Below are 17,453 nucleotides of genomic sequence, written 5' to 3' on the forward strand. Positions count from 1 at the left end.
TGCTTTCCTCCTCTCTCTCTGCCTGCCTCTCTGCCTGCTTGTGATCTCTCTCTGTCAAATAAATAAATAAAATCTTAAAAAAAAATAAAAAGAAAGAAAAGAAAACTGAAAACATCCTCTTGAGGTATAGATGTCTTTTCAGTGCTATGATTGTGAAAAAAAATATTTGTTTGGTTCTTCCTTTTATTTAGAACAATCAGTATTTCTTGTGAAAATCATAGATATCATTCAAATTTATTGTCTACTAGCTTCTTTTCACACACCTAGAAACATAAAGACAAACCTACCTTATTTCAGAATACTTATCCAGAACGTACTTAGTTCATTATCAATCAGAATTAATATATATTGTACTAGTTATATAGTATTATGGGAAAGAGCTATAACATAATCATTGCAAAGGCCTGACTCTCCCAGAACCCAAGAATGTATACAGTTACCCTTGAACAACACAGTAAGTTAGGGGCGCTAACCTTCACACATACATACACACAAAAATCCACATACAACATTTAACTCCCCTAAAACTGAACTACTAGTAACCTATTGACTGGAAGACTTACCATCCATAACCTAAACAATTGATTAACACCTATTTTGTATGTTATATATGTTATATACTGTTATATATTCTTGTGTACTACATTCTTAAAATAAGGAAGCTAGAGGAAATAAAATGTTATTAAGAAAATCATAAGGAGGAGAAAGTTATTTTACAGTACCCTATGGTATTTATTGAAAAATATCTGCATATAAATGGACCTGCAGAGTTCAAACCCATGTTTTTCCAGGGTCAATGGTATTATAAACCTTCAGCATCTCGTAGGAGGTTTAAGGGTGAAAGCCCAGGCTGGCTAGGGTTGCTACCTAAGAGCACTAGACTTCCTAATCAGGAATTCAGTGTTGAGAACGTTGGAGTCCACTATGGTTAACAGAGGTGGTCATGTACTTTTAGTTATAAGACAAGTAAGTTCTTTAGTTCTAATGTACGGCTTGGTGACTATAATAGATAGTACTTTGTTGTACAATTGAAATTTGCCAAGAACCCTTTCTTAAGGGTTCACTCACCTTCCCCCTAAAAAGGTAACTCTGGGGTGAGGGATGTGTTAATTAACTGGGTGCTGGGGATCCTTTCACACTGTCAACATGTATCAAATCCTCACATGGAATGCTTTAAACATATTAAAATTTTGTTTGTCAATTATACCTCAATAAAGTTGGGGGGGGCAGAAGAAAAAGAAAAAGAAAAAAAATGAACCTTTCACTAGAAGAAATATAACTATTGTCTTACAATGTTATCATACTCTCATTAGTAATTATAAACAAATCAATACATAATTTAGAGTAGGAAAAAAGGAGTATAAATACCAAGATCAATATGTTTCCTTGTCACTGGTTCATTCATTATCAATCATCAACTGGTAAATCTTGGATTTCATTTCTCTCATCAGAATAAAGGTACTAATTACACGGTTCTATTTACTCCCTGCGCTGTTTCTCTCCCTGTTGAGGACTAGGGCTCTTGACTTCCTGCTGTACTGATATATGTAGATATAGATACAGGTATAGATATAGATACAGGTATAGATATACAGATAAATTTCCTGGCCCTTATGACAAGCATAAGTAAGTGAGATTTATGTATGATTTATTCTTCTTTTTCCTGCTCTTCTACAAATCCTATGAAGTCAGAAACTTTATCTGCCCCTTGAGCAGCGTTCTCCCAATACCTAGAGCATAAATGTTACATCTGGAAGGCATTCCATAAATAGGTGTTCAGTCAGTGATTAAACATGAACGCTTACATCTCTGGCCACGGTTCTGTGTCTCCTCAATCCTCTGGACTATAGAACTCACATCATTATAAGTGTCCTGCCCACAGAGCGGCCTCACCCTGATTCACTTGCTACCTCAGGACCTCCTTCTTTCCCAAGTTCAACTCCAACCCTCCCTGCCTCTACTGTTTTACCATTGAAAAAACAGTCATGACTGGCCCAGGATGATGGGATCCTAAGTGATGATGCCAGATTACCATCCCAGTGCTCTGACCCCAACTCCTTCCAGCAAATCAAAGCACTGCTATTTCCATGCCTCATTCTTCCCTGCTGTAGTGTTTAACATATTCTGATTGAATTCCTTGTGTCTGCTTCTTTCATTCATTCCATCACTCTTGGAACAGTTTTTCTGTTTGGGCAAATTCAGCTGCTGGAGGATATGCCGACAGATTCTTTTCTACAATGGACGGACTTGTTTGGGACTCCCCATTTTGTCTCCCAGTCCAGTCATTTGCAAATGCAATGTGGGAAGGAGTCCAGTCGCATTCATCTGGCTGCAGGTATAGGCAAAAGTCAGTGAGGCAATTAATTTAGTCCTCCAAAAGTAAAATAATTTTTGTGGAAACATTTCCAAGCTGTTTCAGGCTTTCTACTTTCTTAAGCAAGGTATGTTAATGTCATCCAGTCTGGCCTTGCTAAGTCAGGAGAACTATATATAGAAGCAGCGAGCTTCAAGTGCTAAGCTCCAATTACTTAAGATATTCAAGCCTTTCCTACTCCCCTGGTGTCATGTCAGTGAAGAGTTAGTGGGAACAAAATAAATGTGTCAGTTGTAACTGTAAAACACTGGACCGGGACAGCAGGGCTGGTGGAGAGATCTCTTCTGCTGGCATTTCTTCAAATGAAAACACCATCTGTTCAAAGTGCTGTTAAGATAGAACTACCTGGACAGATAGTGGCATGGTATAGATTGAATGGAATTTGAACCCCAGAAGCTCAGAGCTTTAAATGCCCTTCACTTCCTTTCTGTTATGCACTGTGTGTAAAGAAATCTCCTCTCCTCAGCCCTCTAGCATGCAGCTACAGAGAAAAAGCAAAGCTGTCACAATGATAGACGTAGAGAAAAGGGTTATCTCATAATTATGCCAAAGGTCTCGCTATCTCCAGATCCCACATAGCATTCATGATCCTTTAGCACCCAGAGTACTATGAATATAGAATGCTCTTTTGTGAGGCTTTCTTTCATTAGCTCCATGCCCCCTTGATAAACAGGCACCAAGAGAGCCTCATCTCAGAGTTGATAAGACTCACTGGGGTTGTCTAGAGACAAGTATGGTGGGCCGGCTCCAAACTTGAGAAAAGGGACAGTTGACCCTGTTATAGTCGGCATCTAATTCTATGTAAGATATTGATAGAATAAGCTCTTCTGACTGAGCTCTCAGTTACTGAAATGGACCCAAGTTTTTAAGAAATTAATATTAAATAAAAACAAAATAACTAATCATGAGGACAGGCAAATGTATAGCATGAAGTATTGCTGAAATGCTTTATAAGGAGCATATGACTTCCTAAACAACTCTGAGGTTCTTTTAGATAATTCAGTGACTCAATAGTTATAAATTGAAAGGTTTGAGAATATCTGGTGTAAAAAATAATAATAATCCTAAACCGGGACGCCTGGGTGGCTCAGTTGGTTGGACGACTGCCTTCGGCTCAGGTCATGATCCTGGAGTCCCGGGATCGAGTCCCACATCAGGCTCCCAGCTCCATGGGGAGTCTGCTTCTCTCTCTGACCTTCTCCTCGCTCATGTTCTCTCTCACTATCTCTCTCTCAAATAAATAAATAAAATCTTAAAAAAAAAAATAATAATAATCCTAAACCAAGTGCCACTGAATTAGATGTGAATTAAACTAAGCTTATGATAACAAAAATGAACAAGTTTTATGAAAATTCTGAAAGGAAAACTTTGAAAAAAGGAACTTTGCTCCCAGAATACAAAGAATAACTTCAACAGTAATGAAGTATGTTGCTAACATGTGCCCCTGAGATAAAGTGATGAAAATGGCACTTCCTCCCCGACCTATAACCCCAGTGTAATCATGGAACAAAAATCAGACAAACTCAAGTTGAAGAACATTCTACAAAATGCCTAACCAGTACTCTTCAAAACATACCATTTCATCAAAAACAAGAAAAGACGGGTGCCTGGGTGGTTCAGTCAGTTGTGTCCGACTCTTGGTTTCAGCTCAAGTCCTGATCTCAGGGTCATGGGATGTGGCCCGGTGTCAGGCTACATGCTCGGTCTGGAGTCTGCTTGAGGTTCTTGGTCCCTCCCTTCCCCCTGCTATCTCTCAAACAAATAAATAAATCTTAAAAAAAAAAAGGAAAGACTAAGAAGCTGTCACAGCCAAGACAAACCTAAGGATTCATGATGGCCATAATGCGGGGTTCTAGACGGGATCCTCGAGTAGATAAAGGACACTAAGGAAAAACGAAGGAAATCCGAGTCAAGTATAGACTTCATTTCATAATCATGTGTCAGTGTTGGTTCATTAGTTGTTACAAGCACACTATAACGTAAGATGTTAGCAGTACAGGCAGTGGGATGCCGGGTATATGGTAACTCTCTGTATGACAAAATTTTTCTATAAAACTAAAATTACTATGAAATAAACCATTTATTGAAAAGTATATGACAGATATAGTTTTTAAAAAGATCTTCTGATATAGTATTTGCAGAGGAAAATGCTTTTTTAGTTTATAAATTATTTCCATAATTCGTGACAGTTCTCACATCTGCTACTATAAAATTCATTGCAGCTTCTTTGTCTCTTGGGAAAAAATGCATTTAATTATCAGCGAAATTCAACTCCTGCTTGTTATGATGAATGATTTGAACCTGTCAGCTTCCCCCCCTAAAAACAAAGAACTGAAATGAAATACAGTCTTCTTTCTCTACTCCCTTCCTTCCACCTGCTTCATTTAATTGATGAAGGTTTGAGCTTTTATTAATCTTTTTGAGCTCCTCTGTAAGATGCAGAAAACGCTAATATGATATCATTGTATCTCGCTAATGTGTGTGCTTTGTGAAATTGATACACCCTGCCAAGACATAAATTACTTAAACTTTGATAAATGTGTGGGAATCAGGGAATGTTCAAACAGATAAAGCACAGCAATTCCTCTTTTTTTTCTCCCTTTTTGAAACTCCATTTTGGGCTTGCTTGCGCTTAAATGTTTTTGCATTATTATTGTAATACGATGGGACCAAAGGAAGCCGTGATAGCCATAGAAAGCCACAGCAAATAGAAAAGTAAGCAAAGGGATACAGCCATGTGTTTTGCAGATAACATCTAACAATATTGACTTGGACAGAGTGTTTGCCAACAGATTCAGAACCACCTCCAGACTCTCCCAGCATGTCCTTTCGCTGACTCATTCGGTAGGCTGGAATCAAAGATCCACAAACAGGTTCTGTTGGCAAAGAGAGCTCACCTGTGCCTATGATCTGGCTGTGACTCAGATGCCAGTGAGAGTGGAAACATGAGGAAATGATTGATGTTCTGGGGTTGAGAAAGGTGTTTTCTATTCAGTCACTAATTTATTATATGGCACTGAACAAGTTGCTTGATTAACCATTAATCAGCTTCCTGAAGGCCCAAGAATTCATACAACCCTTTGAAGACAGTTCTTGAATAAGAAACATGGTACTATCCATTGGACCATGCAAGAGCCATCAGTCATTGAATGCCTTTTGCCAGAAATTGGGCTCGGTAATTTCCATCCATTTTTAAAATTTGGTCCTTACAATCAATCAGCAAGAGAGATATAGGTGAGAAAATGGGCTCACATCAAACACTCAAGTAAGGGGTGTGAGGTCATCAGGCACCGGATGCCTGTGCCTTTTCCACCGTTCTGCTTCCATACTGGAAGTGTATGAATGAGTGGGGCAGGGTTATAGTTCATCCAACCCCTAGTCATCCTTCTTTAGATCTTTGATGTTAAGCATGAGCCTTGGAGACTTAGATCATACAACCTATCTTTGCAGCCTGGTCTAGGAGGGGGTTACCCTCTCAGCAGTGATGCATTCATCTTAACAAAATATTCCAGGGGGAACGCTGAACATGATATACCAAAGGGACAGTAAGTTGGGAGAGGAGGTAGAGTTGTCAGCTTTGTAGGACAATTAGTAATATATTTACCCATTTAATTACACTGTTCTCATTATTTGATAACTTTTTGAGATTTGGATTTAGATTTGGAAATCAGTATTTTTGATAACTGTCATGTATTTTGAAATAAAAAACGGCTGCCTGGGAGGCTCACTTGGTTAAGTGTCTGACTTTGGTTCAGGTCATGATCTCAGGGTCCTGGGATGGAGCCTAGCATCGAGCTTCTTGCTCAATGGTGAGCCTGCTTGTTCTTCTGCCTCCTCCTCTACTTATACTCTATGTCTCTCTCTCTTAAATAAATAAATGAAATCTTTAAAGAAAATAAAGTAATAAATAGATGAAGTTATACACAGCTTTTCTCAACTTGTTTAACATTGTTGTCAAAGTTACGTGATGGTTTAGGGCAAAGCAAAAAAATTAAAATATATGTATATCTACTTTTTTTTAAAATTTTTTTTTTAAAGATTTTATTTATTCATTTGACAGAGAGAGATCACAAGTAGGCAGAGAGGCAGGCAGAGAGAGAGGAGGAAGCAGGCTCCCCGCTGAGCAGAGAGCCCAATGCGGGACTCGATCCCAGGACCCTGAGATCATGACCTGAGCCGAAGGCAGCGGCTTAACCCACTGAGCCACCCAGGCGCCCTGTATATCTACTTTTTATCTAAAAATGTCTTTTATCTAAAATACTGTTAGTATTTTCCCAAGAGCAGGGACCAATTACAGGCCTGTGCTATTAGTTAAATTTTATTATGTTTTTATATAAGCCTACCTTAAAATCATGAAGAATCCTTGAATGGGTTTGAACCTGTAGAGTATTGTGTTAGAATATACTTTTTAAAAGTCAAATTACATTTTAAATTCTTATATGAAAAATCTTTTCTGAAGGGTTGAAGAGCCTTTCTAAAACCAAATAATTGCATATAAGTTATCTGTTTGATAAACTTAGTTTTTGTTTTTGTTTTTACACTTCAATTTCTTAGGGTCAGTCACATATGTTTGGGTCAATTTGTTATAACATAAATTACTAAAAAGAAAGTTTTCATATTTTTTTGACACTCAGTAAATGAATTTTTAGTATTATTATTCTTGTTTTTCTTATTACCATTGAATAATCTCAGAACCAGCACAGCAGAAGTCCTAGAGGTAAGAGGATTTCTTAACATCTGTCTCATAATGGCATCTATGATGAGTAAAAGGCCGATACCAGTCAACTTGCAAACTTACTTGTCATTGAATGATGTTTTCATCATTTATATTTATAAGTTTTCAATAATGGAAAAGTAAGGAGAAAATCAGGCCAAGCAGTAAATGAGAAAAAATGATCCAGGTACAAAATTCAGGAAAATGTATAATGTAAAACAAACATTTTGAGGGAGCTAAAAAACGATCATGTTGCCCCTGAGAACAAAGAATGTTCTCATACTTATGAGCAAAAAAAATATTTTTGAATGGAAAATCAGCCTTAGTCCTACTAATAAAACATTGATTGACAGCGTGGTGTATAAAGGTAAGATCTGAGTTTAAAAAAAAAAAAAATTTAGAAGGGGAAAATGTTGGAAAGGATTTACTCTATCAAAGAGAGGAAGGAAGGCAGGAGTGAGAAAAGAAGTTTGTAAATTGTACCAAGTCTGGGAGTAGAGATTAGGAAGTAAAGTTCTTACAGACAAGTTTCTCAGTAAGTGAAATGTATGTCTTGGTCTGTCAGCATGGACCAAGCAAAGCACATCTCATGAAATACTGGAAATGGATGAAAAACAGATAGTAGACTCTGGGCAACAAGAATCACAACCACAGAAACGAGAAACTGGACCTTGATCAGGAAGGGGTTTCTTACCTGCTCATGTGTCCTTGGACGTCTTGCTGGGGAGAGGGTGGCATGTCAGTTGGACCAGGCTTCTTCAGTCAGCTCTCAGGGAACTTAAGTCATAACTGAAGCCTCCACTGAACCCCATGGGCAAGTACCAAAGGATTTGAATGAGATTTACACATCGTAGTAAAAGTATTCAAAATAGGGGGTATCAGGGTGGCTCAGTTGGTTAGCCTCTGTCTTCGGTTTAGGTCATAATCCCAGGGTCCTGGGATTGAGCCCCACCTCGGGTTCCCTGCTCATCGGGGAGTCTGCTTCTCCTTCTGCTTCTATCCTCCCCCTCCTCTACTCCTGCTCTCTCTCCCTCTCTCTTTCTCTCTCAAATAAATAAATAAGGGGCGTGGGTGGCTCAGTTGTAATTGTCTTCCTTCAGCTCAGGTCATGATTCCAAGGTCTAGGGATCAAGCCCCTCATCAGACTCCCTGCTCTGTGGGAGGCCTGCTTTTCCCTCTCCCACTCCCCCTGCTTGTGTTCCTTCTCTCACTGTATCTCTCTGTGTCAAAATAAATAAAATCTTTAAAAAATAAATAAATAAAAACGTAAATATATATATATATATATATATATATATATATATATATATTCAAAATCAGAAAGCTAGTCACACTGTCAGAGATACCCAGAATATTTTGAGCCAGAAATCCAGAGTAAGGATTCTTCTTTTCCTGTGAATATACTCACCTTTCAACATCAGCAGAGGAAAGAAGTATCAACTCAGGATACATAAACCCCTAAGAAGGTTGCACAGATTTAGGTTCTCAAAATAGTAAGACTGTGCATTGTTTCAGTTTGCCCTTCTGCCAAACCTTAGTAATTTAAGGGAAAAGAATTTTTAAAAATACTAGACATGAAGAAGAAAAGCCATCAGGAAATTAATCAGAGGCAAATATATTATGCACCCTACCCCACCTCCTCACCCAAAGTACACAAAAAGAAAAAACCCATGCTTTTGAAGTCCTTGCTTTCAGACTCTAACGTGATCTTAGGGGGTTAGGGTATAGCTAAAAACACTTTTCACAAAACTCTATTAGAACTTAAACTTCTAAACTCTCATGAATCTATAGAAGATAACGTCATGTTATTATTAAGTTCTACCATATGGTGGAGTACAATATTTATAATCCAAGCTGTGTCCTCTTTTTTTTTTTTTTCTCAAAAATTGGATTGAAAGCAATAATTTCTGTAATAATCTGAGACTACTTTTACCAGGTGCTTTGCCAAGTTTGAAAGGGTTGGGGAAACAGTTCATAAATACAGCTTCACTTCTCTCTCATCCTTTTCATCATGCTGACAGTTTTCTGGAGAATCATTACCAGAGTGGTTTGTGCCATTAGAGATAAGAGGCTATCTGTGTTTCCACTAGAAACCTCTATTTTCCGGACTTTATAACTCATCCATAAATATTCTCTCCAGGCAACAGTTTCATATATTATGATTCCATCCCTCAAAATCAATATTGGCTTAACTAATTGATTTTTAGAAATTATGGGGACTCTTGTACTACGAAAAGAATAAGAAGAAACTTCAGATTCAGATAAAGTACTATGTTTCAGTGGGTGTGATCTGAACCACATTCTATGGAATCCATAAAACAAATTTGCATTCTTTCTTAGCAATCCTTTCAGGGTATAGAATTCAGTTATAATAAAATTTATTGGATAATCTATGGTCTGTTATTAATTCAAAATAGACATTTCCAATTTGTTTCTGTTTCTGTTAGGACCACAAAATTTGAAATTTTTTTTCAACTAAAACTTTTGTAGAACTTTCTCTTACTATTCATACTCCTTTTTTTTTTTAATTACAGAGGTTGAGATGGAATTATATCAAAAGCTATGAAATTATTTGACATAAGCCTTTGAATGTAATAATATAATATCCTTAATATTTCCAAGTATACTTAAAAGACTTAAGTAGACTTAAGTATACTTAAAAGACTTAAAAGAATGCAATATTTTGCATTTAGATGGCTTCTACCTTCTTGGTAGCCTTCAGCATTGGGGAGTCATCTTCTACCTGAAAGAGAAGACCACACAAATGGAATGTTTTTATGAAAATGAGATGCCAAAATGTTACTTCCTCCAATCTCAAAAGATAGCATTATAAATATGAGGAAGCAGGGACGAAAACCACATTAACCCATTAAAATGAAATACTTTCTTCCTAATTTGAATTTTGTGCTCACGATTTTACATTGCTTGAATAGATGCTCATCTTGTTATGCTGTTGAGCCCAGCTGTGTGAGTGAAATGCTATTTGTCAAGAACTGAAATAATACTGCAAGCACTTTCCCTTTGCTTTGGCTTTAGTGTGTGTGCTCAAAGCCTAACCTCAAGTTTCTTTCTCTTTCTCCTTTTCAAACAGCTATTCTGTGACAGTGAGAAGGCGGTGCATGCCACAGAGGGGCTGGACTGGGAAGACAAAGATGCTCCTGGGACCTTGGTTGGAAACGTGGTGCACTCAAGGATCATCAATCCTCTGCGCCTGTTTGTTAAACAGTCTCCTGTCCCAAAGCCTGGACACTTGGCGTATGCGGACAGCATGGAAAACTTTTGGGATTGGCTGGCCAATGTCACGGAGGCTCAGGAGCCACTGGCAAGAACTAAACGGAGGCCAATAGTAAAGACGGGAAAATTTAAGAAGATGTTTGGGTGGGGCGACTTCCATTCCAACATTAAAACTGTTAAACTCAATCTCCTCATCACAGGAAAAATTGTTGACCATGGAAATGGAACCTTCAGTGTTTATTTCCGACATAATTCCACAGGCCTAGGCAATGTTTCAGTGAGTTTGGTACCCCCCTCCAAAGTGGTGGAATTTGAAGTTTCCCCGCAGTCTACCTTGGAGACCAAGGAATCCAAATCTTTCAATTGTCGCATTGAATATGAAAAAACAGACCGGGCGAAGAAGACTGCCCTGTGCAACTTTGACCCATCGAAAATCTGCTACCAGGAGCAGACTCAGAGCCATGTGTCTTGGTTGTGTTCCAAACCCTTCAAGGTCATTTGCATTTACATTGCCTTTTACAGTGTTGATTATAAACTTGTGCAAAAAGTCTGTCCTGACTACAATTACCATAGTGAGACTCCATATTTATCTTCTGGCTGAATCTTTCCAACAGTGATATAAATGAGGGGTGAATACATATTTCATTAGAATGACCAAGAACCAAGGCCAACTCTTCGTGGTAAAGGATCCCTTTTGTTTCTGGCAGTGAACCTTAGTTCCCTATTAGGTTTTCAAATTAAAAAAAAAGAAAAAGAAACATCTTTAAATGTGACATGTGTTTGTTTCGCTCGTACCTTAATCTGAAAAGTCAAACTGTGTATGAAGCCATCGCTTTCATGTAGGATGGCTAAGTCCTAGAAATATTGTTGTTTCTCTAAAATCAACATCAATGGTAGAAACATGTAATGAAAAAGAACCGAATTATGCATGTGATACACATTGCTCTTGAAATGAGCCTGCCTTTGAAATTTGTTTTGGAAGGTTACCTTAAAAATAGCAGATTCAGTAAAGTAACTGAAAAGATAGCATTTGATAGATGAATCGCATTTCTGACATTGAATTCTTTTTTTTATCTCCGTCCTTCCCCCACATCAGTGCTGTTATTGATATGAGAGATGAAGGGGTAAAATTTGTTTCAAAACCCATGTGTGAGGTTACAGTGCCACAGTGGAACTAAACACATGATTATCTGAGCTAGGCTGGGATGAGACTTAAACACTTCGTCCTGCGTTGGCCACCATCTTTAGGATTCTCATCTGAGTAGTAATATGGGGCATTGGGAAAGCGAACCCGAGTGTATTTTAAGTCAGTCCCACAATCATGAAGATCATGATGTTCTTAGATTCTTTTGCCAAATTCAATGCCATGAGATTGCCAAAAGTACCATAAAATCTGCATTCTACCCTATAACCTATAACTTCATGCTATTCATTTGATAGTGTGAGTTTATATACACACAACTCTGAAACTGAGAAAAGCAATTTTGTTCCCTAGGCAAGAACAAAGAAAATAATTGGAAGTCGATTGACAAAATTCCAGGATTATGGATTCATTATTTCTAGCCTCCCAGATTAAGTCCTCTTTGCGTTTCATTAATTATTTGAGTGGGGGATCAAACACTACCTGGAGATAAAGAGTATATTGAAACATGACTGATTATTATTAAGTGTCAACAACCTGACTCACCAGGCTTTTGAAATCACTTCCAAATTAAAACGGCTTCACAGTTGGAGTCATTGCCATCTTCTCGGGGGGAGCGGGGCGGGGGGTGTGGACAGGTATCCTGCAACATAGATGTGAATGATCTTTGCATCAACACAGAAAGAGGGTCTGGCTGGCCAGCAATAAGATTTCTAGAACTCTTAAGACTCATGGGAAGGTTACTGTTTTTACAGTAGGTGTTCACTTTTGCCCCCTTATCTGTAAAATACCAGTTGAAGTAAAACATTAAACTTAAAGAAGACAAGTCTAACCAACAAAAATGCTCTTTCTACATTGTTTGAAGAGCCAACAGCTCTGTTCTCTATTTTGCATCTCCATTTCTTTCTGTTTACTGGTGATCTCTGTACAGTGTTTGATTTTGTCTTTTGTAAAAAAAAATGTACTAGGCTTAGTGTGTGGTAGTACAGGCTTGAAATTTTTGCTCTGAGTTCATCAGGTGCTTTCGTAATTCTGTGGTTGGTGTGAAATATTTTGAGGTATCCTTTTATTTTCATCTATAGACAGGATTAAAATACTATTTATTGTAAAATACGTGGGAACCATATATGTATATATACTTAGAATTTTCTGTGTACAGAGAAAGTATGTGTACACATTTCTATGTAAATAAAAAGAATTTGCTAAATCTGTCACATGACTTCAGGGTTTTTTTTTTTTTAAGACTCTTCTTGGTTTTGTTCTCACAAGGGTTGTGTGTGTGTGCACGTATGCGCACGCGAGCAAATCCCCTAGTGAGCCTTATGATTTTCCTTATGTATATATTAAACAAAGCACCTTGACTATGAAGACATTAATGTAGAATAAAAGGATAATTCATATAAAGCACTTGGCATGTAGCCTGAAACCTGATGAGACCTCTACGAGTGTGAGGTTCTATTATGATTGATATTAATTATTATTATCATTATTATTATTACAACATGAAATATGGTTAAGAACTCTCTGATGTTCAAATGTTGAGTAATATAAACATATCTATGCAAAGGGTAAAAATGGAGATCGGTTTACACAATTCTTAGATTTTAGCAGGTTTGTGGAATTAAAAAAAAAAAAAAAGAAAGAAAGTTTCCCTAGGCATATTTTTTTTAATTGGAGTAGAACATATGCCACATACATTTTTAAGTCATAATTTCATTTCAAAGACTACATAATTGCCAGTAATGGTACTTGGCACAATATAAATCAGATCCCATTTAAACATGCAAATGCATACATTTCTACAAAACCATTTTTGCCTTTGAATATTGCAGTTGAGGGAAAGGACATTCATGTAAGCTAACTGTACACACAATTACAAATTCTTCAAAAGTTAAAGAATAGACACTTTAAAAAATGAAAACGTAATCATTGTACACCTGAAACTACTATAATGTTATATGTCAATTATAATTCAATAAACATGTTTTAAGTTAAAAAAAAAAAACAAAACTTAGCAGAAATTTAATCTTCAGGGAGATGTTAGGCGTCTTTCCAGGGGCTCTGCAGGCTTGCTGCTTACTAGAAAGCAAATTAGTTTGAAGACCTTTTCTCCCTCAGCATGACCAATCTTTTTACTCATCACACGGAATCAGGAAAGAAACCATATTTCCATGACTAAGAACAATGTGATCACATCAGCCACAGACTCTGTAAGATCTGTGGAAGGGCAATGAGAGAAAGAGCCTATGGACAGCATCCAGCAAAGCCGCAATCAGTAAAAAGGGAACAATTTCCTTCTTACTGCTGGGTACTTGGAATTTCAGTGCATTCTCATGATTACAATAACAGCAACAAAGGGTATAGTTTCTCTGATATGACCGCCCATAAGAGCACCTGATGCATATTGCATTATAGTCTTTCATCTTTATTCTGCAACACCTTTCTTCTTTACTTTATGTGACTTGGATGCTACATGCTACATTTTAGGCATGAGTGCTACATTTTAAACATTCCACAATCTGGCTAATTCTGTCTTCGCTCAAGACATGCTTCTGCCAGGTTGGAGGGGCAACCCCAGCTCTGAGAGCCCTGCCTTTCAGAGTGTGGTGGACAGAGCAGCAGTGTTACCTCTAAGTTTGTTAGAAATACAGAATCCCACGTCCTACCCCAGACACACTGACTTAGGTGTTTTCCTTTTTAACAAGATCCCCATGTGGCCCAAGAACTATTTCCCTAGGAAGCCCGATTTAGTGAATGTGCTACAGGGATCATATACTTTTTATAGAAAATCTACATTTTATTAAACTTTAATTTTTTTAAAGATTTTATTTATTTATTTGACAGACAGAAATCACAAGCAGGCAGAGAGGCAGGCAGAGAGAGAGAGAGAGAGAGGAGGAAGCGGGCTCTCCGCTGAGCAGAGAGCCCGATGCGGGGCTCGATCCCAGGACCCTGAGATCATGACCTGAGCCGAAGGCAGAGGCTTAACCCACTGAGCCAGCCAGGTGCCCCAACCTTTAATTTTTTTTAAGTACAGTTGCCACACAGTGTTACATTAGTTTCAGAGGTACAACATAGTGATTCAACTTCTCTGTACATTATGTTATGCTCACTATGACTGTAGCTACCATCTGTCATCATACAATGTTATTAGGTATCATTGACTAGAGAAATCTACATCTTAATAAGCATCCTAGGTTATGCTGGTTCAAGTAAGCTTCTGAAAATACTTTCCAAAACAAAAAAAAATTAAAGGAACAGGCCCTTTTAACAACAAAAATTAAAGTAATAGGTTGATAATCAAATAAAAAGTGATAGCCTAAAATTAAGATATAGAAGAGTAGTAGAACTTCAAAGGGAGTGCAACCTATCTTCTAGTTCAGCTCCCTCATTGGACAGACAAGGAGACTAAGGCACCATCATAGAAAAGAATATGCCCAGTAGCAAGCGGCAGACCCAACTGAAATGCATGTCACCTGATTCCTAATCTCAGGCTTTGTGTTACATAAGAAAAGTAAATTGGGACAGATTTTCAAGACGAAACAAAAATAACTGCAGTCAGGGTGCCTGATCCCAGGGTCCTGGGAGCCCCGCATCGGGCTCTCTGCTCAGCGGGGAGCCTGCTTCCCTTCCTCTCTCTCTGCCTGCCTCTCTGCCTACTTGTGATCTCTGTCTGTCAAATAAATAAATAAAATCTTAAAAAAAAAAAACTGCAGGGGTTGTATAACAAGACATGATGCAGAAGGCAAACTAAACATGAAATGCTCTCCCTCCAAAACCTTCAAGGTTATAATTTCCCTATGAAAATAAAATTTTTAAAAACTAACCACTATAGAAAAAATCAAGATAGAGTCATTATATCCAAAGAGAAGAGCCCTGGGATATATTAGAGGTATGACTGGCTAAGAATTAACAGCGGTAAAACACCACATTTGGCAGAATTTTCCAGTGATTATAACACCTGAAAATACATTTTCATAGAACTAGGTAAATTGTGTGAAATACTTTAATTGCCTGGAGGTCCAATTTTACCTTACAAAGAATCTTAAATTAATTGGTCTATAAAATAGAGAATGAAGTCATGCATTTTTACTTGCAGTAAAGCTATAGTTAACTCCAGCTTAATTAATCAAAACTTTCAGTGAATGGAAATGTAATGCGTCCGATTGTCAGAGGCAAATCTAGGGAAACAAGGTTTCATTGGAGATGTTTTTCTTCACAAAAATATTATGGAAGATAAAGGGTCATTTCATATTTGCCTTCATCTCCTACTCCATACTGTGAGGTCTGGAATCCTAGACATGTAACCTCTTCTACTTCATTTTTAATCTTCCCCTTTCTTCATCTAGCTCAGCTCCTTCATAAATAGGATGTAATCTATTCTCAAAAAGAATGAATCAACTCCTTTGTGTACCCCACAGTACCCGGCTCAAAGTGTCTGGAATGGAGTGGTTACTTGATCAATATCTGTCGTTTGATTTTTTAACAAATTTCAAGCACAATCCAAGGATTTGTCTAGACCCACTCTACCGACATAACCCAAGAGTTATCATGCACCATTTCCAACATGAACACATTGCTCCAGCTGAACACAATGCCCACTGAATGCTAGCTCCCAGAACCACAGAAACATAAAAGCTAGAAACAATTTTAGAAATCATCTGGAATAAGTTTTGTTTCTTAGATAAAGAAATGGAGGCCTGATGAAGTTTAACAACATGGGTGTTATTGTCCTTCCTGCCTGGGCAAAGGCATTCATTCTCTTTTATTCTTCCCAATCATTGATGTTACCCACGTCTGTTACAGAGACTGTCAGCTGTCCACCAGAATGGACCTTCTTCCTTCTCCCATTGCATTAGAAGATCAATATGTGGCTGGCCAACTAGATTGCATGACCCTGCCTCTCATGCAGTGAGCTACGGTTAATGAAATAACGGGAGGAAGGGAAGAAGGAATGTGTTCATTCTAGGAGTAGACTCAAATAAAAGTGCACTTGGGCGTCTCTGCATTCTCTGCCCCTTGGCTGTCTCAGAGAGACGACCTGAGGGTGCTGACATACTGGACAATGAAGGAGACGAAGCACCTGCCAGTCTGAGTGCCTTTCTGACCACAGAGCAGAGCCACCCTGCCAACAGAAAGCCCACCCTTGAGGGCTACATAAGAAATAAACCAACATAAGCGTGCCTAGGTGGCTCAGTCGGTTAAGTGTCTGTCTTAGGCTCGAGGCATGATCCCAGGGCCCTGGCATCCCGTCCTGTGTCAGCTCCCTGCTCAGCGGGAGCCTGCTTCTTCCTCTCCCTCTGGTTCTCTCTCTCAAATAAATAAAATATTCAAAGAAAAAAAAGAATGAAACCAATATATCCCTCTTGAAGTAACTGAATTCTTAGTGATAACTGAATGATTAATGATTTATTGCCGCTTGACCTAACGAATACAAATGTTGCATAAAATCTTCTCTGTCGATTTGAGCCCATTCTGATCTCCATCTGTTTAAATTGTGTCTTCAGTCTATGCTAGGCATTGCAGTAATAATTCCATACATACATTTTTAGTGTGTCTTATTATTTATACTTCTTCATGTGTCCTAGAAAGAAAATGTTTCTGGGAAAGCCAGAGATTACATTTTATACTTAATTTGAATGTCCCACAATGCCCAGATAAAGCCATTGCCTTTTAAATGGTATACACACGATAAGTTGCATTTGAAGATAACATAGGAAGTTATTTACTTGAAAAATTGGTTTTAAGAATGACCCATATAAAATAGTGATGGAAAAGTCTTAAAAGAGAATGAAACAACAATTTAAGAGTCATGCTAATTCTATTTCACCTACCAAGACACAGAAGAAGTCTATCGGTTTTCTTTTCTATTTTATTTTTTTGTTAGTAATCCACTTACATGAATTTATAATTCCCAATCTACTGACACAGTAGACAGCGCAGGATCTCTCTCCTACCCCTTTTCTATACCCAGGTTTTCCCATCTCAAA

At 37.9% G+C, this 17,453-nt stretch overlaps 1 protein-coding gene across 1 annotated transcript in view; it reads left to right on the top strand.

Annotated features, from left to right (window-relative positions):
• The window catches only part of NXPH2 (neurexophilin 2), a 114,484-nt gene extending 101,807 nt beyond the window's left edge, over window positions 1-12,677 (top strand). The window contains exon 2 of the mRNA XM_044242555.1: window positions 10,180-12,677. Coding sequence (XP_044098490.1) covers window positions 10,180-10,923 — 744 coding nt within the window. The 3' untranslated portion in view covers window positions 10,924-12,677. The remainder of the gene's footprint in view (window positions 1-10,179) is intronic.
• Window positions 12,678-17,453: the final 4,776 nt, after the last annotated feature.

The sequence above is a fragment of the Neovison vison genome, chromosome 3, assembly GCF_020171115.1.
Source record: "Neovison vison isolate M4711 chromosome 3, ASM_NN_V1, whole genome shotgun sequence".
NCBI classification, from domain to species: domain Eukaryota; kingdom Metazoa; phylum Chordata; class Mammalia; order Carnivora; family Mustelidae; genus Neogale; species Neogale vison.